The following is a 22,247-nucleotide window of genomic DNA, read 5'->3' on the forward strand; positions in this document are numbered from 1 at the left end:
ATTTCAGCTTACAGTGGTAAAGCTGATCTGGCCCCACCTCTGAACATGAGCATCGCACAGGGTGTGTGACACTGACACACACACACACACACACACACACACACACACACACACACACTTTGGAAAGAGGAACAGGATGCCGGTGCAAGGTGACCCGTGCATATTTACATTTATCTATGCAGTGTCAGACCGTCTACAGTGCCAACCATGTCTGCCGTGTACGCTTGCATCCACAGCGTTTGGCAGACGCCCTTATCCAGAGTGACTTACATACGTCTTCAGAATTATGGATCATACACACTCCATGGGAACTGAACCCATGACCTTGGCGATTCCAGCCCTAGCAGGTGAGCTACAGGAATGTACGCTCCACCAGACTCGTCACACTCAAACGCCCAGCTCCACCTTTCCATCTCCAGTTTTACAACTCGCACACACTTCCGGCAGCCCAGGGCCAGAATTCGCAGTGGCAAAATCCCGGGCCTCCAACGGAATCCGAAACACATCCCGAGTCCGTTTTTGCTGAAGCGGGTGGGACGGACGCGCTCCGGGCCCAGGAAGGTGAGCCCCCTGTGGTCTGAGCAGCTAGGCCTGGAGGAGGCCGGTCTAAGGGGATCTCAGCGGCGTGGGTCACTGGCTACAGCTGGTTAGTTGCTGAGCACTGAATCGTTGCAAACAGGAACCAAAAGTAGGGTGGGACACTGTCAAGCATGCGAGCCATTATTGAGAGAGAGAGAGAGAGAGAGAGAGAGCGCCTGTTTCATAAGTGATGCAGCACATTTCCTCACAGGACGGATTCAACATACACACCCTTCATTAGTCAGAGGGTCACTCAAATGCGAGTGAGCGCACACGCACGCACACACAGACCTGAACCACCAAAACAAGAGTGTAAGCTAGGAAATCTGGCCTGTGTGCCACAGGGCTGAGGCTGGATGCGCCGTGGCCATGGAGACCAGGCTAACCCTGCTACATTCACCCCACTGACATGTTTATGCTCTTCATTTAAATACCACAAAGATGTGACTTCATGAAGAGAGAGAACTGAAAAGCCATGTTCTTGGCAGGCTTACAGACCATACATCTCTCCTTCTCCCTCTCTCTCTCTCACACAAACACAAAGTGCGAAAGAGAGAGAGAGAGCAGTCAGCCTGGAGCACTTCTCCACAGACCCTCCAGTGCTCTCTGACTCGGAACAGCTCCGCATGCAGTCTGGCTTTCCCTGTCCAGCTCATCACACACACACACACACACACACACACACACACACACACACACACACACACACACACACACACACGCTCTCATCCACAGACTTTTAACACCCTCTGTCTTTTCACAAGTCTAGATATATGCAACTGGATTTGGTGGGTTTTAACAAATGCACACAAACCATTGCCCAATTTAAAAAAAAAACAAAAAAACAAAACACCAAGTCTGATTACGATATTGTAAAGCCTTAAAAAAACATTTTTTTAACTTTTCATTTTTGTATTTTATTCAAAACAGAGGACTGTTGCTCAGTGTAGCTCAAGATGTGAAGTGCTCCAGCTAGAACACAAAAGTGGCAAGAATTTGCTTATAATACACAATTCAAAAGAGAAAAATGATAGAGAAACAGAGAGAGAGAGAGAGAGAGCGCAAGCGAGCCCCAGCTGGAAGTCATTTTGTTGCTTGCAGCAGACGTGAGATGAAAGTCATTGAACCTCTGAACTGGAGTGCATTTAGCAGTGAGTGTGTGTGCACGTGAGAGCGCTTGCATGTGTTTGTATGCATATACCACACGTCACCATGGTCCTAAATCCAAAAACACTTAAACCATGAAACTACTTCAAAGCTCTCCTCTTAACCACATTAAATACTGAACAAACAAAAACACATTAGCCAATACAGTACTAATAAACATCTTTAGTAACACGAACATCTTTAATTAAAAATTTCTCCTCATTTCCCTTCCTGCACTTGGTTACTCAAATATAGCATCAGTATAGGAAATTGACAGTTTGGATAAAGAAAATGTTTGGTTTTCCAGCCTCTCACTCAGGTAACCATGGCAAAGGCTTTCTAATATATATGCAAATGGTCTCAACCTCAAGGAATGTCAGTGGTCGAGAAAAAAGTCCCATGAAGGACAGGGGGCGGGGCAAAGCAGCTGAGGAGGTGTGGCCACACCTACACCTCATACAGCACGAGCTCAGGAATGGTCAAGATGGTGGCAGTGGGTGGTGCCACCCTGCTCCATCTTCACATTACACTCAACACAACTACAACTACAGGGGCATGCCGATACTCAACAGCAGAGTCAGCATCCGCCCGATATGCCACGCTACACTGATACCCGTGTGTGGCTTCAGCATCAGGCTGATGCAGTCAGCAAAGACCGTACAGTCTGCATTGTTTACGATATCTTCCTGATATAACAGCCACGCCCAAGTTACCCTGTATTATCCCTCAAACATCAGGACACACCATACATGGGAAAACCACGAGTGTTCGTTCCTCCAAGTGTTCAGGAAGGAGTGCCGATTTTGGACATGAGGCCAAATTTCTAAAGCAGCTCAGTGCTGGAATTGATCTACTAAAGTCATTCTTGACTACAGCACAGGAAACAGTGAAAGGCAAACACTGACCCCAGACCAGTAAGACCTTTTCTAATACTTGCCCAGATTTGAGGCAAACACCCACCCACACCCCCAGCTCTGCTCAATACTCCCTAGCATACATTGCCAAAAGGGGAACACTGGAATGTTCAGAACACAGCCGAAATGGGCCACGGTGTGGTCCTAAAGCAGGAAGCCCACTATAACACCTCCGCCTGCTGCTCCATGTCCAAGTGGTCCGAAATCATTCCCAAATACAGGAAACAGCAATCGAACACAGATGGAGCACCAAGGCCAATGAGAGAAATGTAGAATAATAACCCCTCCACCCTAATGCGCACAGCCTCATAACAAAAGAAAACTTTCCATTCCAGAACATTCTAGCAGTGAGAGTGTCATGGAGAGGCTGTGAGCATGTGTTTCTGATAATCCTGACAAACAGGGCCAAAGCAGTGACGACAGTCATGCTGTCTTCCTGGACAAGTTCAAATAAAGGGTTGACGCGTCCCCGAGAACTTCATACTCATCACCTTTTTGTCTCCCCCTCTCTGCAGGAGCCTTTACAGCGGGCAAAATGCCTTAGTCACCACTGCAGTGTGCAGGATTTTTCAGCTCTGCCGAATTGGTCCATGCATGTGCCAAAGTTCCTGGCCCTTCCTTCGCTGGATTCGGCGAGACGTTCTCGTTTCTTGCTAACTTTAGACACGGGGCTCACAGCACGAGTGCAAGCCTAGAGGTGCTGCCGCCATCACTTGTTGAGTTCTTAAGAAAAACGAGAGTCAGGAAGAGAAAAGGAGGAGTGAGTAAGAACTTGTACTTTCCTCCCCAAGGGTTAGAGCACAGGCCGAGACACACCCCTGTCCCGTGTGAGTGAGTGAGTCTAATCTCCTTCTGTTCCACACACACAGCTCATGCCTTCTTAAGCATTACCACCGAGTGCCTTAATCAACTCCACTAGAGCACTATGACATTCGTGAACAAATGCCAGCAAATTATATTAATCACAACCCTGGAACAGATATCCCAAAGTCAAATCGATTTTGTCTTGGCAACTCTGTAGTACACTGGCCCAAATTTCCATTATCTCAGAGCAGCACTTGTTCAGCCATGACTCTAACAACACATTTTTTCCCCGAATATCTGTGCAGTGTAAGGAAAACATGTCATCTTTGCGCTCTAAAAGAAAACCCGAGTCCTGGGAAGTGTTGCCAGCACTGACTCAGACCAGACGTGTAACACAGTCTGTCTTCGCTCAGGTGATCTGGATGTGACGGCGGGGTCTCCAACCTCGAACGCTCGGCCCTTCACAGACTGTGTAAAACAGTCAAGCTCCGCTTTCTTATCTCAAATCACAAACTCATTTAAGTTTGTTTTTTAAAAGCTGTCGAAACAGTGCTCGCGCCCCATCACAATATTTTGAACATTTCACCGCTTAAGGAAATAAACAAACGACGGCTCTTTCGTAAACGCGTCTGTGATTAAGGGACCCAGCGAGACCCCAGCGAGACCCTGCAGAGCACCGGCGTCCACCGCGCGCGTTCTGCGGCGCCCGTTCCTCGGCCCGCTCGTGACCAACTTTGCGCACTCGTTACAAACGGAGGCTGCAACGACGGTACAGGAGATACGTCTTTCAAAGCCCGAAACGCAGGCGCCTATTGCCATGGGCCGCTGCGTGTGCGCGCTTCGCCTGCACCAAAGAAAAGCAAAGCAAAGCAAATCACAACAAGTTGCTATGATTACAACGCCGCTGTGCAAACTAAAGCATTTGGAAATATTCCCGACAAGATTTAAATCTGTCAGCAGCATTTATATTAGCGTCCTGCGTCGGATCAATCCACCGCGCATTAAGATCTGTAGCTAAGGGTTTAAAGAAACTTGTTAATTCGAAGTTCTCTTTCTTTCACGTAGAAGCGGGAGCACAAGATCAAGACATCGATCGCGATGTCACCCAATTCAGGAAAAAAGAAAAAAAAAACGTATTATAATCCGATTACCTGAAACGCCTTAAAGAGCTGTGAAGCCGTCAATCTGTTACCCTCGCTCAATCCACGCGCGGGCGAACCGAGTGCCCCAGGCTGCGCGAGGACGTTTTTGAACCGCAGATCCCACGAGTCTCGGCAGCCCAGGCCAAATCTCGCGATACTCTGCCCGGGGAATTTCGCAGATCTGTACGGCAAATACGTGAGCTGGAGTGGACAGCTGCAGGCGCATCCGCATGCCGTGCGAATCAGACGTGCGCACAGCGCCGGTGTTCGGCTGCAGGTGGAGCAAAAGATCGCAGCGGCCGAGCGGTGCATCAGCGTGCACGTAAAAGTGCACGGTAAATCTCATTATCAACCCAATAACAGCTAAATCGGATAATGTAGATTCATAAGAGCAATCGACTCGTTTTTTTGTTTTGTTTTGTTTTTTACATGAAACCTTCAGACACGTGTCTGGAGTCGCGGAAATTCGACGCATGAGTGTAGAGATGGACACACGTGGTTGTTTTAAATGTGCTTTTGATATTCGTACCACACCTTGGAGTTGCTGAAAACGTCGCAGCCGTGAAAAGACGAAGGCGGCTCGTACGCTGTTTTAATGGCAGTGAAAGGTGCAGAAGTGTTTCTCACCACCGTAGCCTCTGGTCCAGTCAAGACGAGCTGATGGTGTACAACTGCGGTGACATTTAATGCAACTGCTCATAATGTTCAATTTGCGTTTACTAAAAACGTCATGCTACAGACCTGACAAGAAAACGACTATTTAATTACTCAAATTCTCTGCATTTCAGTTTATCAAGCTTCTGTTTTTCAGACTGGATTTAACCGCAGCGCAGAGTATCGCTGTTAAAGCTGCTTTAGAGGAGGAGGACGACGGCGATGATGATGCAGTTACTATAGAAATGTCCTCATATCAGTTGATGATTTCACTATATTCAACTAATAAAATGTTTCGCTTGATTGTAGTAATCATTTATACAGTAAGATTAGAGTTGAACGGCTGACGATGTTTGCAAATTAATAACATGAAAAGACAAACTTGTTAGAAAATATCGCCCTCTAGTGACAATATTACACCATAAAACAATTTCTGTTTCTGGTCGAAGGTCCACTAGACTGGAACATCCAGATATTCACTACAAAGAGAGAACAAGAAGCTAAATAAATGTGACCTTCGGCGACAACAAGTCACAGCTAGTCCTGGCACAGAATGATATCCACGTTAAATTCGCTGAAGTTGCATGTTTGTGCTTGTTTGCTGCTTATAGCAAAGTAGTTAAATAACAGTCTAATTATGTTAGACTCTTAAGTACCATGGATTGTCATGTTTCTCCTTTTTGCGGTGGATAAATGCAAATTTTGGTGGAATTTCTAGAAAATCGGATTACTAATCTATGACTGGGGAAAAAAACATCTGATTTTGACCATTGTTCTGTTCTCCCTCCCAGGTCATCACGGGGCACCTCTTCAGAGTATAATTAGGGTCAGAAATAGCTCTTGTGAAGACCCCATGACCAAAGAGGCTCTATAAATAGCCTAAAGCAACCCCCCTACCCGCACACACAATGGCACAAATGGTGGGAAAGAAGCAAAAAAGAGATAAAACCTGTTTGTTTGCTTTTTTTATTTGCGCAAGTTGTAGTGTCCTGTTGGACCAATGTTGATAAACTATGATTCAGCAAAGAGAAAGCTGCAAGAAAAGGTGTTCATTGCTTCCATTAAACCATTACCTTCAGTTAACAAGTGTTCTTTAATAACTGCTGGGAAATTAACCACTTCTTTTGTACAATTCCTAAAATATGGATTTTCTAAAGCACTAATTCTTTGAAATTAAACACATTTCCCAATGGATTTACTAAGGTCCTAAACATAACGCGTTAAGATTTTTGAGTTTTCTCAACAACAGTTTTTGTAATCTTAATTAGAAATATTTTATTCATTTGTTTAAAGGAGCAATAAGTAATTTTTAACTACCAAAATTTAGCCAAAGACATTTATGAAAGTGATTGTTTATTTATTTATTTTGTTTACATTTACGGCATTTAGCAGACGCTCTTCTCCAGAGTGACTTACAAAAATGCTTTGTCATTTACTCATAGAATGTATCCTAGCCAGAACAGTAGGATAGAGCCCAAGATACCAATTATACCAATAAACTAGAATACTGTTGAAATACAGGTATCAGTGCTTATTCCTAGAAGTACAAAATACATATAAGCTCTATCTCAGACAATAATAAGTGCAAAAAACAAGTACTAGAGTTTGTTAGTCAACATCAGTGCAATAAACAATACCCTACAATAAGTATTTTAGTTAATTAACACAGGTGCAGGGTCAGTAGTCATTTAAATATTCCATGAATAGATGGGTCTTTAATCTGTATTTGAAGACTGCAAGGCACTCTGCTGTCCAGACAGCAAGTGGAAGTTCATTCCATCATCTGGGAGCCAGGACAGAGAATAGTCTTGATGATTGTCTTCCATGAGACTTGAAGCATGGTATTTCAAGCTGAGCTAAACTTGAGGTTCGAAGTACTCCAGGTACGGATCGGGTTTGACCATTGACCTCATGTATGGAGGAGCTGGTCCATTTTTGACTTTGTAGGTGAGCACTAAGATTTTAAATCTGATGCGTGTAGCTACTGGAAACCAATGAAGGGAGTGACGTGTGAACTTGGGAAGGCTGAAGACCAGTCGTGCTGCTGCATTCTGGACAAGCTGTAGAGGTCTGATGGCTCTTAGAAGAAGACCAGCAAGTAGCGAGTTGCAGTAGTCTAGCTTTTAGATTACAAGAGACTGCACAAGCACCTGGGCAGCTTCCAGTGAGAGAAAGGGTTGAATCCTTCGTATCTTACAAAGGAGAAATCTGCAAGACCGGATCAGACTTGAAACATGAGCCGAGACTTTTTTTTTCTAGAAAGCGATGCTACCATGCTTTGTAGTACTCAAACGAATCAGTTTATGCTACATAAAGTGGGTTTCGCATATGGAGCCAATCATGTTTAAAACATGTTAGTAAAGAATCTGAATCATTCAGGCCACTAGGTGTCAGTATAATGGTTGTTTCACAATAGGAAGTATCACTTATTGCTCCTTTAAACAACATAGATTTGTTTGTTCAATCAATGTTAATTTAACTTCAAGATATTAAGAAATCTTGTTAAGACAAATACAAAATTCTTGTTCAGCCAATATATATTTTTATTACATGAACTGAACAAATAACTTTCTGTAGCAAAACAAGAGATCACAAAATGACCTGGTAGCATTTCCATGTGGTGTTTTTATATGCTAGGAGACAAATCATGTGTGAAACAATCAGTGCAATAGCTGAGCATTTTGGCTTTGAAACCTCAGAGTACCAATGACAGATTCAGACAGCCCTAAAGAACCAATCCTGAAAACTTGGGGGGTAGTGCTTTCCATATAATTAGCAAAGTGTCACTGATTTCAAACTATGTCAGAGAAGTGTTATTTTTGATGGCAAGACTGGTAAAGGTACAAATGTGAGCCTTCAAATATTTCCAAAGGATCTGAAAGTCAGAGAGAAACAGGTGCAAATTGTTTGGAAAAATCTGAATGTCCCCACCAAACTTCCCTAGAAAACTGATTTGCGGATCTCATTTTACAGAGGACCGTTTGAAATGTTTGTTTAAAAATATATATATATTGCCACAAAACAATATTGAAGCCTGGCGCTGTTCCATCTATTTCTCCTGGGGCCACAGCGAGTACGAGCCAACATGTCAGTCAACCAGTAGGTTTATTCTTCTTGTGGTTTAGCCTATGATTGTGCGCAGCTACAGTGTGCTGGATAACATTTGAAAACCTTTCCCTGCCAAGTTACATAATGATTCATGTCAAATGCTGACTGCACATTTATGGTTTGGGGATGTTGACAAAGAGAATTAGGGCAAATGTTACTCAAGACAGTGTGTCAGATATCTTAGATGTTGAATCAATTATGGAAATATTCATTATGATAATTCTAACAAGGAAAATTACTAATGACTCATTTTAAAGTCTGTCATATGCTGTGAATGTAAATCTAGTTTAAATGTTGCCCCACTTCAAGGCAGGGCCAACTGTTCATAAACCTGTTTCATAAGATATTTTTTATGCAAGATATTTTTTCTAGAGAACATTTAAGGATAAGCCTCACCCCAGACACTAAAAGGGAGCAACACCATTCCAACAGCATTCAGGCACTGAGTAAATGGTACAGTAAACGGCTTCTACTACACAGGCAACAAATTCATACCTACTCTTATATATTAATATAGTGTGTAACCCTACCACTGAGTTCAAAATATAGTGTTATATAGTGGCCGGTTTCCAGCAGAATATTTCTAATCACAGATACACAATTTCCAACTCCTTTGAATTAATGGACGGGCTTGGGAAATGAAATGCTGCCTGAATGGCGTACTACTGCCATCTACAGGGTGGAATGAGAATAAGTAATAACTATATTTTCTGAAGAAAACGATCTATAGAAAACGGATCTTATGAATATGAAATCTTGAGAAAACGTGTTAATATAAAAATATCGCGAGTTTTTTACGTATTAAAATGTATAAAAGAATATGAAGTTTAATCTTTCTGAGCGTAATTTCTTATTCTATTTTTTAGTTAATATGGTAGTCGTAAAGAATGGGCGTGAATAGAGTAGTCGTGAATTTAATTCTCGGTAACCAACCTTACATAGCTAACGCTAGCTATCAAAACTTACATTTGGAAGACTTGAAAATGGAAAATATCTAGATAGCCTGGACAACTAATGCATTCCAGTTGCCTTTAGCTAACTAGAAAACAGGGAAAAGTTATTAATGCATCTAGTTTCTAACTCTGCTTCATTTTTCAACACAGATTTAGCTAGCTAGCATGCTAAACATGAAACTAGCCGATTAGGCCTCTCTACGTAACGTTAGGCTGGCAACGCTACCTCATCCTCAATCTACAGACAGGAAGGGTAACGTTGACCTATTGTGTCGGAACTGCGGGCAGGTGGGCGGGGTTAACATTAAGGCCAGGTTGATTGGTGTGTGCCTGTGATTGACAGGGGTGGAGTTGCTTGAAGGCGTGACACAAGTGCCCGTGCTCGTCAGTCATCGGGTATGAGTGTGGAAAATTCATTGTGTGTTAGAACGCGCAGAAATCTCAAATAATCAATCAAGATGTTTAATGCAAAACTGCTACTTCAATCTGGAATTTGTTGGTCCACGTTTAAAAAAAGTGAAATATTTAAAAAGCCCATACCCCACAATTATTTTTTATTTTAGATTTTTCTTTGATGTCCACCTATAAAGTTGTGTGGCATTATGTTCTAGAAACAGTCATAATTTATTTTGCATGACTATTTTCAAACCTTTGTTTATATTATAGAATTAAACAAACAGTCTGTTTAATTCTATAATATAAACAAAGGTTTGAAAAAGATTTGTTACTGTGCCTAAGATAAATCTTTACTTTGAGCAAAGCCAAACTGTTTAGTACTAAATACACTAATACTAGTGTTGTGTGTGTATGTTTGTGTGTGTGTATGTGTGAGTGTAATTAGGACCTGTCCACTACAGTTATATTAGGGAAAATACAGATTTCATCTTGACACAGAGAAACAAAACCTCTCTCTCTCTCTCTCTCTCTCTCTCTCTCTCACACACACACACACACAGCACAAGGGGCTTCCCTTCTGAAATCACTCTTACATTGGCTGCGTTCATCTCTCTCCCCCTCCCCTCACACACTTAGCCACACAAACACACACTCGCACACACTTGCACGCACACTCACACAAGGACCCAGCTGCCAACATGTACTTTTCAGCAGCGTTTCTCCTGTTCACTCTGTGGGGTGAGTCTGACCCGCTTTTATATGCACTAGCCTAAAGAACTGAAGGTTTTGACTCGTACTGTTGTTACCTTAGCTCTGTCTTCATATCACCTTTCAAAGTTACATATTGCCTACATACTATACACTTAAAATATGTATTAAGGTTAATGACAAAATAACATAATCCATATAATCAGAGAGACTAGTGCAGTAATTCATCAGATGACATTAAGCTTCACATTTATAAGTTCAGAGTCATGAGAATGTCTGTGTGGTTGTTGTGTGAAATAAACGTTTTGTAGGTGTATGGAATGCACTGTATTTGTGATCACTAAGTGGCATATTTACAAAATTTACTTTCCTCTTTCTCCAGCATGGAAGTGTTTTCTAAGAGATCTGACTCTTGCCTTGAAATTTCTACTATGCAAACATAACAGTCAAATCGATGGATAGGAAAGAACTTTTGATTAGATCAGAGTGACTCTGCTGTATTAATTTTAGGAGTTTACTGTTCAGAGGTAGGTTTATTTATTCTACCCTAAAATAAATATGACATGGTCGGTTTGTAGAAACAATATCATAAGTCCTGGGAGAACCATTTTAATGTTGAATTACTTCATGTAAGCAAATGCGGGATGTGGTCTATTGTTGTTTAGCATTGAAAGTGAAAAGGGTATCGATACTAGAGCTCCAAGTTTGTAAAGTCTTTATTCTAGTGACATAGAGTTCTCTCTGCACCCTCTGATAATCTGTCGTCTCCCCTTTCACACAGAGGGGTGTACAGCTCTGTAAGCTCTTTCTCTTCTGCTGTTCCTGTTTTCACTGTTTTGTCCTAAACTGTGGCAGACAATGGTTGCGTGCAACTTTCTGTGAAATATAAGTTCAAAGGTCAGGTCAGAACCTGATTTATTTGCGCTTCTTTGTATCTCAATTCCTACATGAGGAAAAAAGCATGATATCTTTTTATCTTCATAATTTATGTATTATATGCATTAAGTGTTTGCACTTTAATATTTCCAACAGTTACCAAAGCTACCAAAAGGATTAAGAAAGGGGAGAAAAAGGGATTGGTTAGTCACACCTCTTCAGAATGAAGAAACACTGTGATTACCTGCTTTGTGGGGGGCTTAAAAAGATTTGCTGCAATCCAGTTTCTGAAACCACATTACCAGATGCTTTTGGGAGGAAAAAAAACAAGAAATAAAAAACACACAACAGTAGACAGCCCTCAACAGCCCTCTAGAACAAGAATGTTTGTTCATTTTTGTCCTTTTAGGAAACTTGGGTCTTCAGAAGGCCATGGGTCTGAAACACAGTCAGGTTGCAAAATTTCCCAGTATGCTTGAATGCGGTATGCTGTTCCTTGTCTACATGCAGGAAAAATGGCATGCACTGATTTCAGAAGTTATTATTCAATATATATGCTGTAGTTCAAGAAAACACTGGAAAGCGCTGGAAAATCTTAAAAATCACAAAATAGTCACAGAGAGAAATGTAAGAAACACTTTCCTATCATATTTCTTACCTCATTCAGTTGTTTCTTTTCATTTTCCAGGTTCTGCTACCTGTGGCCAGTTTCAGGCCAATTTCAACATGGCCGGAGTCACCGGTTCAGTCCAGTTTGACTCTGTGCTGAAGACAGCCACCTTTAACCTCAGTGGCATAGGGTCATGTGACTCTTTCAATCTTACTCTCACTGAGTTCCCTGTGATGCACGGTCACGTGGCCCAGCCATGTGAAACGGCCAACATAGGAGAGCATGTGGCCACGTTTTCTGTGCACACTCATGATTTCATGAATGTCTCCAGAGTACTCCAGAACATATCTGGTCTGGAAGCTCTATCTTTAGTGGTGGAGACTTGTGATGGCAGGAAGGCATGTACTGGTCTCTTATCGAGGTCAAGGGTCAACACGTCACAGGCTCGTTTCTTCGCCAAGGTGGCTGGGAACATCTACCTCCGTCAGGTCGCAGGGGAACCAGTTGCTGTTTTCCTCTCCGACCTGGTCATTGTGGATCAGAGTACCTCTCCTGTATCTAATGTGAGCATTTTTTTGTCTCGGAGCTCAGCTGTTAGCTGTACAACCTTGCTGGGCAGCCTGGACCACAACAGTTTGAAAAAGTTGGGCCAGGTGAAGGTCGGTACCCCGCTTGAACCTGTAAAATCCCGTTTGGACATCCTCTCCCTTGAGAGTGGATTTCGTTTTGCTCTGCTCAGCCTCAGCTCGGGGTACTCGTGTGCTGAAGTCCGGACCTTAGACTCAAAGGTGGTCAGTGCCCTTATAGATATGCGGGGAGTCAAAGGATATCTTACCTTTCACCAGCCGTCTCCTTTTGACCTCACCACTGTTACAATGAACTTGACCGGCCTGGACAGGAGAATTGGGCCCTACCACGTGCATCTGTTCCCAACACCTGAGTTGAGGTCACCCCCAGAGAGCGCCTGCAGTAACAACAACGTTGGAGGACACTGGAACCCCTTTGGCATTGACACTCAGGCTTCTGTTTACCCCCCACCTTCAAACTCCACCCATGATTTCTACGAGGTCGGCGACCTCAGCGCCAGGCATTGGTTGCTAGGGAACATGAGTGACTTCCAGGGCAGTGTCACTGACTGGAACCTGCCCCTATTTGGGAGGAACAGCATCGTGGGCCGTTCAGTGGTTCTCCACGAGCCCAACGGAGTCAGGTTTGCCTGTGCAAGCATCGGCTACCCTGGGGAGGTAATCTCAGCCAAGGCCCTCTTCCAGAGTCCAGTGGTGGGGTCCATCCTGTTCACCCAGCTGAAAGGAAACCCTTACTCTGACGTCTCTGTGTTCCTTGACTTGTCTTATGGGAGACCGTCCATGCCAGTGACTCAGCAGCACCACTGGCACATCCACAGCTACCCCATCAGCACAGAGACAGACACAGACAAATTTTGCTGTATTTCCACTACAGGGCATTGGAACCCCTCTGGCATCAACAGCAGTGCAAGTAGCTACAAAGTGAATTGCAGACCGGAGTGTCCCTTCGCTTGCGAGGTTGGAGACCTGTCTAGGAAACACAGTTTGCTGGATTTAGGGACAAACACTGGATTTGGCAGCAAGAGGTTCTTTACAGACACCACATCCTGGCTGTCCGGACCTGGCACCATGATTGGTAGGTCAGTAGTCATACATGGGCATGAAGAGGCCAGCGTTCGCATAGCTTGTGCCAACCTTACCCAGGTCCACTTCCCCTCTGCGGTGTCCGGACCCTGGCAAGGGCCTGGGTCGGCAGATGGCCACATCCAGTTCTACCAGGTTTCTCCGCAAGGTCCAACCAACCTCCACATCTCACTGGCAAGGCTGGCTTCCAGAGCTGCTGGATACCACATCCATCTGCTGCCGGTGGTGAGTGGAGCAGACGCCTGCTCTGACAAAAGCATCATGGGTCACTTCAACCCATATGCCACGAATATTTCACAGTCTCCTGCTCCAGGGACTGGCACGGTGGATCAGTATGAGATCGGTGATATCAGTGGGAAGTTCGGGTATCTAACAGAACAGGAACAGGTCCAGAACCATTATGTGGATGGTAATATGCCGCTGAATGGGCCCAACAGTATCATAGGACGCTCACTGGTTATCCACTACAGGAACGGATCAAGGTTAGTTTCGGTCACAAAACCTTTTACTCATAGGGTTGGTTTCTCAGAAATGGTCTAGTCTTAAATTAAATTGCAGTGCCATTGGTGAATTATCTTTGGGAATTATTTTCAGCCTTGTCTCATGCTTAATCTGTCTCTGCCTATTTGGGCAATGGAAGGCAAAATGGTTTCTAACTGGATCCACAGTAGAGTGGTTGCAGTTTAGTCATGAGTGTAGCATAACATTTTTACAGCTAACATTTCAATTGAGACCTTAAAAAGAGAACAATGATTTGATTTATATGAAAAAGTCAGAAAACCAGAAGCAGGTGTATAGTGTATACAGCCTGACTCATAAACTGTTTTAAAGGTCTTCAGTTTCTGGTTCCCCATTTTGATCCAAAGTTCCAAAAATATGTGCTTAAATGTAACTCCTCAAATTCTGAGAAACTGAGGCAGATTTGTTTAATCCACATTTTTAAAAATGCTGTCTACAATAAGTCAGATATGGGCCTTGATATCTGTTTAAATGTCCTGCAGAATGCAATGTGCTGACATCACACCCGAGAACACCTCAGATTCATACTGGGTCATTGCCAAGGCGACGTTCCACAGCCACGTGACTGGAGAAGTAACCATGGTAATGTGTATGATTTCAAAAAGAATGGTTTGTGTTTATTTGTAATTAAACTAGGAGCCAGACAGAATAGAGGACAACAAATTTGCATTGAATTAGTCTATGGCTCAATCTTCTGAGCCTCCTCTGCACAAATCTCAATGAGCCGTGTTCATGAGTTCGAACAAGCAACGTATAATTACAGTCTTTAATGTGCCCTGTAGGAATAAATTTGAAAGTGATTAACCCTCAGCATCCCTGCACACATACATTATGATTCTTATGTACATGCAAGATATTTGTAAATATTTGGCAAAAACCTATAAAATTATGTAACATTTTAAAATGTTACATAATTAGCTTGTACTTTTCATATTAAATGTAAAACAGCTCTTTACCATACACGGTACTTCAAATTTGAATGATATTTGCATGATCTATTTTTATGGTATTTGTAAGATCTATATGTATTCTAAGATATGTATATGTAAGATTTGAATATGTTAAATACACTTATTTGAACATATTTGAATATGAACGTTATTGTAAATGAAAGGGATCAGAATCATGGAAAAACTAAATTTTAAATTAACTAGGACATATAAAGTCATGATCACACATGATTTTTACATCATGCACATGGGACTATTTATAGATTTTTTTTTTCTGAGGTAAATATCCATGTAACAAATTTGTGCAATCGTGTACCTTTCACTCAGGTTAAAGAAGGGATATCTCTTTAAACCTGCCACAAAAAGATGACGCCGTTTGCATTCTCTCTGTGGAGTAGGGACAGGGAGCAGAGCAGAAACTGGTGTTAGAGGAGCGGAGAGGAGAGGAGAAGAAATAGCATAAATGGAGATGTGAAAGAAGAACGGGAGAGAGAGGTCAGGAGAGGCCCTGGGAATAACAGGTTATAAATGTTGGAGTGTGCGTGATTTCATGCTATAATGTAACAAGGTAGTGTGCGAATAAACTCAGTGGTGCACACTTTCATGGCTGGCGTTGCAAGAGGCCACTGTAATTCAGCAAAGGCCAGCACAGGCTATTCCAGCATGGGCGCAGTTATTATGCTAATATAATGTTGGTGGTGGGAGGTGAGAGCAATATGTCAGGTAGTGGTGGGGTGTGGGGCTTAGTCAGGGAGTGGGGATTGGTGGGGTGAGCAGTTCTCGGGGAGTATGGGATTGGTGGGGAGGGCAGTACTCAGAAAATGGGGTTTAGTACGGTTAGTCTGCAGGTTAGGCCTGCTGGGTTAGCCGTAAAGATGACGTCGGGCGTAGCTGGGAGGCGCGGTGGGTGGAGTGTGTGGCTGCTCTTGTGTCCTGCTGTACCAGTAAGAGGTCCATCTCTCCACAGACAGAACGGATCTCCACCACCCATGCTGTGCTTTACGCTTTAGCTTGTGTGAAATTCACTTGTGCCGTCAATATGGAAAAACACATTGCATGTTTTGTGACCTTGGAAACTCCACAATCCTCTCAGAAGCACATGAATGATATTCAGTGCTCCTGGGGCCGTGAAGATGGTTTTGAACAGTCCTTCCTCAAAATGAGGCCCTCACAACTCAGTAAGACATACAGAGGGGGATTTGGGGTAAAATATTCTGCTGTGGAAGCAAACAGGTCACTCTAGATGTGCAGTAAGTGCCGGTCCAATGGTAGTCCATGTCTTCAGTCCCAACAGAGATTTCCTGATGGCAGCTACAGTGACGCTATCCTGTTGGTGGACCTCCGTCTGTCCAAAGCACACAACGTGAGTACCAAATGATTCACTGCTTCTGTATGACCTAAAGCTCTAACTGAGATCTGCGTAACTCAGACATCTGTGTCATCTGTGTAACTCAGACATCTGTGTCATCTGTGTAACTCAGACCTCATCACTGGCTTTCATATCAACCGTCATATTGATCGAAGCATTACACATGTGCTCTCCCAGATGGCCACTGATTTCAAAACTACTAAGAACTTAATTATTTACCAACTCTGATATTCAGCTCAGATCAGCGAAGCCGCTCGGCACAGCCCACGTATACGTCTATAGATATCAAACCGTGATGGTATGATCCTCCATGTCTGGTCAGATTACCTGGGCTTCGTGGGACATCATGGAAAGTCGCGTTGGTGGGCTTCTTGAGGAGTGTGCCGAGACAGGAGGGACCTATGACCCTTTCAACATGACAGCACAGGTGACACCAACACGTTTTCCACTTGACAGCTTTTTTGGTTTAATTTTTTACCAAAGCAATTGTGTGCTTAGTACATAGTTAGGGTTTCCTGAATATAAACTGTAGTTAGTCTAGTTAGTGACTTTCGCACACTACTATCTCTCTTTCATTAGTTTCAGTGCTTCGCTGAAAAATTTGCACGTAAAACTGATCCTAAAATTCAATAACTGAGGAGCAAGTCCTACAAGGCAATATAGTTGCTCTTACGCATGTACCTCATCAGAAACTTACAGAACTCTCTCTCTCTCTCTTTTTTGACCCCATCCCCCTACAGAATTCGAGCTGTTCTCAGTTCACCCCCCTGGCCTGTGCGGTCGGGGACCTGACAAGTAAGCTCGGCTCCGTGGGCCTGACCCAGAGACAGCTGTTCACGGACAGCCACCTGCAGCTGGCCGGGGACTTCACAGGTGCGCCGGTGCATCGTTACCCCGTCTGGCTCTGATGCAGAGAGCCACCATAATGATTACTCAGACATGGGTCCTGTTGCTTGGAGTTGGGATAAAGCTACAAATAGCTGAAAAACAGTTTATCTTGACCTTAAAGCTTTGTTTAAGTATAAATAAATAAGTGTTGTCACAACCAAGTGCTTCTTAGCTATTGAAACAGTGTTTAAACTGTAAACAGTGTTTCGCCTTTTACAGAGTGTTAAGTTTGTAAACAATGTTTAGCCTGTAAGATCAAGCCTGAAGTACAGGCTGAGGGATACTCAAACTTCAGATCAAGCACAGGTTGTTTCCACAGACACAGTAAAGCCGTAAGCAGTTAATAAATGAAAATGAAATGAAAATGAAATGCGCCAAAGGCAAAGATAACGCAACTTCCTTTTTTTATTAGTCATCTACAGGTCACTGGTCCTGAGGGTGGGAAACATGACCATCGCGTGTGCTGATATCCTGCCGGAGTCACCCTCTGCTCAGCAAATCTTCCCGAGGGTGGCATCCTTTAGCAGGTGGGCCTTTTCGAAGAGGCTGCATTAGCACATTCCCTATGTTCTGGAACTTCCCTTTTGCCCAACGTGACTTACTAAAGTGGTTGGGTTGTCTCAGTGGAAGTTGTCCTAATGCAAATACATCTTGGCCAGAGTCTTGGTGTCCATCAAGCTATAGCACTGTCAAAGACAGGGAGTCAGTGCAGGAAAATACACACAAGGAACAGTAGCAATCGTAGGTTTGTGTGTTTCTTCTTTTTATAAACTAGTATTTATATTAAGGTTACTAAGTGCAGAATTCGTGATCACTCAGGTGATCACAGACTATGGGTTGGATTGAGGCTAAACACCACTCTAGTCTCAATCAAACCTCATTCTAACACCACTCTAGCTCCAGTCTAGGGATAATCTAGCCCCAGTCTACATCCACAGAGGACCAATCCAGCCCCAACCTAGCCCCACTCTAACCCCATTCTAACACTACTCTAGCCCTAGTCTATCCCAAATCTGGAGATCAAGACAGATGGGACTGATGGAGGCCCTATTGTCTTTTCCTGAGGACCACACCGTACCTTTTCCAACATGCACGCGCTGCTGAGCAGTCTCTAGCTGGGTGCATCCTACATTGTCTAGCAGGCTGGTCGGTATTGGATGTGCACTGCAGCTCGAGGGGAACTGAAACTGAGAGGGTGGTCTCATGTCTGCGGTACCTGTATTAGGAAACCACAGGACAGTTATAGAGACATGCACTTGATGCATGATCTGTCAAGAAGCATGATGTAAAGCACCAGACATGTCTGCTCATCACATCGAACAGAACAGACACTGCAGATTTCACTGTCAACAAACAGAGTTTAGAAGCATTTCAAAGTTCTAGATTTCAGTAGAAAGGAAGTTAAAAAACCAATACAGAAGGAAGTTAAAAACAAACAAACCAGGTGTTCACCTTGTGAAATTGCATTTTCTGATGGACCTAAAACACATTTCCATCATTCGGTCAGGTATGATTTCCGCAAGAGGGTGGCTAACGTCCTGGAGGTCCACTTGTCCAGGGTGTCCATCTTGCCTGGAGCGCTGTCACCCAGAGCAGGGGGGAAGTGTCAGCAGGTCACGTTCCTCGTGTCAGGTAAAAGGTCACTCGCGTTCACTTCTACCAGCCTGCTGGGCGCTTGGCTGATGAAACCCAGCAGACTTTTCACATCCTTGCATGGATTTGTCTTGTTCGCTGCCACTTCTGCTTGCCCTTCAGCTTTGCAAAAAGGCGTGGAGCCATCATGCAGTTCTTGTGTCCTTCACGCCCTCATCCTTTAAGCTCTTAGCCGCTACAAACAAGCCAACCAGGAGATGTTTTCACAGTTGAAATGTGCCGTAGTTTACAGGTGAACAGTGGAAGGATGAATTCTGTAGAGGGACAGTTTGGTTGAGGACATACAGCCCCAAACAACCTGGTAAAAGGTGGTTACTTACTCACGTAACAGTCACACTGGAATGAAATCAAGAAAACGATCAGTTAAAATCCATTTTATACTGAGGAGAACAGTATCGGTGTGGAAGGTAAGAGAATGACCATATGCAAAAGCCCAGTAGGAATCAGACTTGGCATGATTCAGAACCTGTTCTTCTCTGGAGTGGAGGGGGAGTGGGTATTGTCACAAATTGAGCATCCCTGCATAGCTGGGCATGTTTACACACTATTTTGTGTGTGTGTGTGTGTGTGTGTGTGTGTGTGTGTGTGTTTTTCCATGTGAGTCTCTGAGCTTTCTCTTTCTGCTTCCTCCCTGGTGGGTTGCCCCTCTCAGTCTAAACAATGAACTATTCACTCCTTTCACAGCGAATGCACCCATGCACACACACAAAAGATGAAAATTACACGGTAACCGGAGGACATGCTCGAGTGTGTGAGTGTCCAGCCTTCCAACCCCTCCTGAGACAGGAGAGAGTAGTGTGTCAGAGAGAGAGGCTTATACATATATATGTATGAGCCTATATATGTATACACCAGTGAAACTTTTTCCACTTTTTTTCCCACTGGTCTATCAGTTTCTGTTCTTCATGTCCAAATGAAAAGGCACAGAGAGAACCTGAGCTCAGATCAGTCTTTGTAGTCGGTAATGCTTGCTGAAAGTAGTGTGGGTGCAGGGGTTGCTTTCGCCAGCCTTGCAGAGCCCTGGAGGGACACGCAGAAACACTGCGTTCTCAGGGGAGGGTACCCTAACAGATCCTGTGTTTGTAGATAAAGCTGTATGATTCTGGTAAAAACATCTAATTGTGATATTTCTGACCAGTTTTGCAAATGCAAGTTGTGCTCCAAACTTGTTTTAATGGTCCACATAGTGTCAGATCTGCCAAGCATTATTACAAGCTTACAAACAATCTTGTTTATGCAATTTACAAGCTTACAAACAATCATGTTTATGCAATTTGATCATTTTTGCATAAAGTCTTTTCAGAAAAACTTTCCAGCTGCCACTGATGTAAAACTGATTGCTTTAAAACATTCATTCTAATTGCCTATTACTTATTATCTCTTAACCTAATTTATATTATTGCTTTATTTTTCAGATCTCATCATATCATATTCCATACTGAAAGAAATGAAAAGATATTTCTAGTTAAATTTTAGGAAAGCAGGATTGATCCATTTGAGTAAATTCTTACGTCTAACACCCACATAAGTATACAAATGAATTAAACCAGAGTGACTAAAATAACACAAAGCAATGTGATCCTTTCAAACACGCAAGCCAGCCTAGAAGTCTGCACCTGATCTAATGCACCACTGCCTCCCAGGCCAGGTTGACCACAGCCAGCTTGAATCTGTGAAGGGGAGCCAAAAGATGGGCATTTACAAACAGTCCAGCGAATGCACAAAAAGTAAGCATAACCAGAACCCACCACACACACTCAGTGCTGTTCACACGCACACGCATTCACAATCGTGCACACACGGCCACAATCGCGCACACATGTCCACAATCGCGCACACACACACCGTGTCATCTGAGGTCATGTTGAGCAATGTCCCCTCCACAACGCGGGCCTTCTAATTACTCTGACGCAACAGGATGGCCAGGTGGCACTATCCAAACAAAGCCTTGATTTTCCAAACAAAGCCTTGATCTCTAATACTTCAGTGTCGAAACTGACAAGGACGCCAACCTGTTACACCCCTCCTCACTCCTTACTCAGTCTTACAAGAGGTGTTGTGAAACAGCCCTATTACACAGACACACAGACACACACACACGCCAGCGCAGCATCTTAAGACAGTCTCTACTCTGCTGGGAGCTTTGTGGGTTTGTGGATTTAGAGTGCCATAGAGGATTTAAAGTTTATGCTTCTGTATCTCAGCTGGTAGATCAGATAGAGCATGTGCTAGCAGAGCATGGGTTTGTTTCCCCAGAGAACACACATACTGTCATAATGATACGTATTTGTAAACATACACATACTGTCATAGTGATATGTATTTGTAAACACACACATGCTGTCATACTGCTATGTATTTGTAAACACACACATACTGTCATACTGATACCTATTTGTAAACACACACATGCTGTCATACTGATACCTATTTGTAAACACACACATGCTGTCAAACTGATACGTATTTGTAAACACACACATACTATCATACTGATACGTATTTGTAAACACACACATACTGTCATACTGATACAATTGTATATGTGATGTAAATCAAGCTGGGTAAGTGCATCTGCCAAATTCTGAAAATGTGAATGAATTAATAATATTTTTGTTTATGAGTATGTTGTCTGTAGCGTTTTCTCTCTGTCCTGTTAAGGTGGTGCCCCTGGCTTGCTACTGACCCACGGATGGCTCGTCCACATCCTCACACTAGTTCTGCTGTACCCTTTACAGGCTACTGCCCTGCAGTGAACATCACCTGGAATTTGAAACCAGCAGTGTCTATATCTGTTATACAGGTCTAGAGTTGGTTCATGCACATGTTATAATGAAGTGTAGTAAAATCACCAGTATCACACAATGTTAATCTGACTCTATCTGAAGGCTGCAAGTATATTTAAGTCTATGTAACACTATTTTTTATTTTTCTTTAATGTGAATAGAATTGTGTTATGAGCTCAAAGTGATCCAAAGTCAGCTGTTAGGTGTTACATTTAGTGGAAGACAAATAAAAAACTTTAAAAATATTCTGGTAATCTTTTATAATAATTTGTTTGATGTTTTTATTATTATTATTATTATTATTATTATTATTATTATTATAGCAGTGCAATATCCTTTAACTACTCGTGTACTCATAAACCCTCATGTACTGTACCTGGTTGAAATGAACTGCTGTGTACTTCTCTACGGAATCGTTGTATGTTCTGTGAAAAGTAGCCTTTGCTTTGAAAGCTTTCACGTAGCTGGCTGAGATTAATGGCCTTGATGGCAAATCAGCGTATATGCAGGCCCACCGTGAAT

The 22,247-nt window shown here is 43.1% G+C and overlaps 2 protein-coding genes and 1 long non-coding RNA gene across 13 annotated transcripts in view; 2 read left to right on the forward strand and 1 right to left on the reverse strand.

Annotated features, from left to right (window-relative positions):
• The window catches only part of add3a (adducin 3 (gamma) a), a 53,370-nt gene extending 48,674 nt beyond the window's left edge, over positions 1-4,696 (reverse strand). For 5 of the 7 annotated variants that reach the window (XM_081706105.1, XM_081706104.1, XM_081706103.1 and 2 more), the window contains exon 1: positions 4,595-4,687. The gene's annotated coding sequence lies outside the window, so the exon portion shown is untranslated. Of the gene's footprint in view, positions 1-4,594 lie in introns of all 7 variants that reach the window. The other 2 variants (XM_035520794.2, XM_081706106.1) reach the window with 2 other exon arrangements.
• A 191-nt stretch (positions 4,697-4,887) lies between these two features.
• LOC118240460 (uncharacterized) lies at positions 4,888-5,543 on the forward strand. The gene is made up of 2 exons (XR_004775432.1): positions 4,888-5,193; positions 5,397-5,543. It is a non-coding gene; the product is annotated as an uncharacterized LOC118240460 (long non-coding RNA).
• A 4,769-nt stretch (positions 5,544-10,312) lies between these two features.
• cusr (Copper-only SOD repeat protein) lies at positions 10,313-21,970 on the forward strand. 5 transcript variants are annotated; one of them, XM_081706122.1, is made up of 11 exons: positions 10,376-10,434; positions 10,787-10,931; positions 11,969-14,042; positions 14,562-14,661; positions 16,315-16,392; positions 16,721-16,825; positions 17,139-17,271; positions 17,699-17,813; positions 18,794-18,918; positions 20,583-20,666; positions 21,601-21,970. In XM_081706122.1, the coding sequence occupies exons 3-11, from the start codon at positions 12,007-12,009 to the stop codon at positions 21,693-21,695; spliced, it is 2,871 nt and encodes a 956-aa protein (XP_081562248.1). In that variant the 5' UTR covers positions 10,376-10,434; positions 10,787-10,931; positions 11,969-12,006; the 3' UTR covers positions 21,696-21,970. The 5 variants fall into 5 exon arrangements, 2 of the variants coding, with proteins under 2 accessions (XP_026871176.2, XP_081562248.1); XR_014119536.1 differs by lacking the exon at positions 10,787-10,931 and having other exon boundaries at positions 10,313-10,434; positions 20,537-20,666; positions 21,601-21,665; XR_014119535.1 differs by lacking the exon at positions 10,787-10,931 and having other exon boundaries at positions 10,313-10,434; positions 20,355-20,666; positions 21,601-21,619.
• Positions 21,971-22,247: the final 277 nt, after the last annotated feature.

The sequence above is a fragment of the Electrophorus electricus genome, chromosome 23, assembly GCF_041902795.1.
Source record: "Electrophorus electricus isolate QZ-2024a chromosome 23, ASM4190279v1, whole genome shotgun sequence".
Taxonomy (NCBI): Eukaryota; Metazoa; Chordata; class Actinopteri; order Gymnotiformes; family Gymnotidae; genus Electrophorus; species Electrophorus electricus.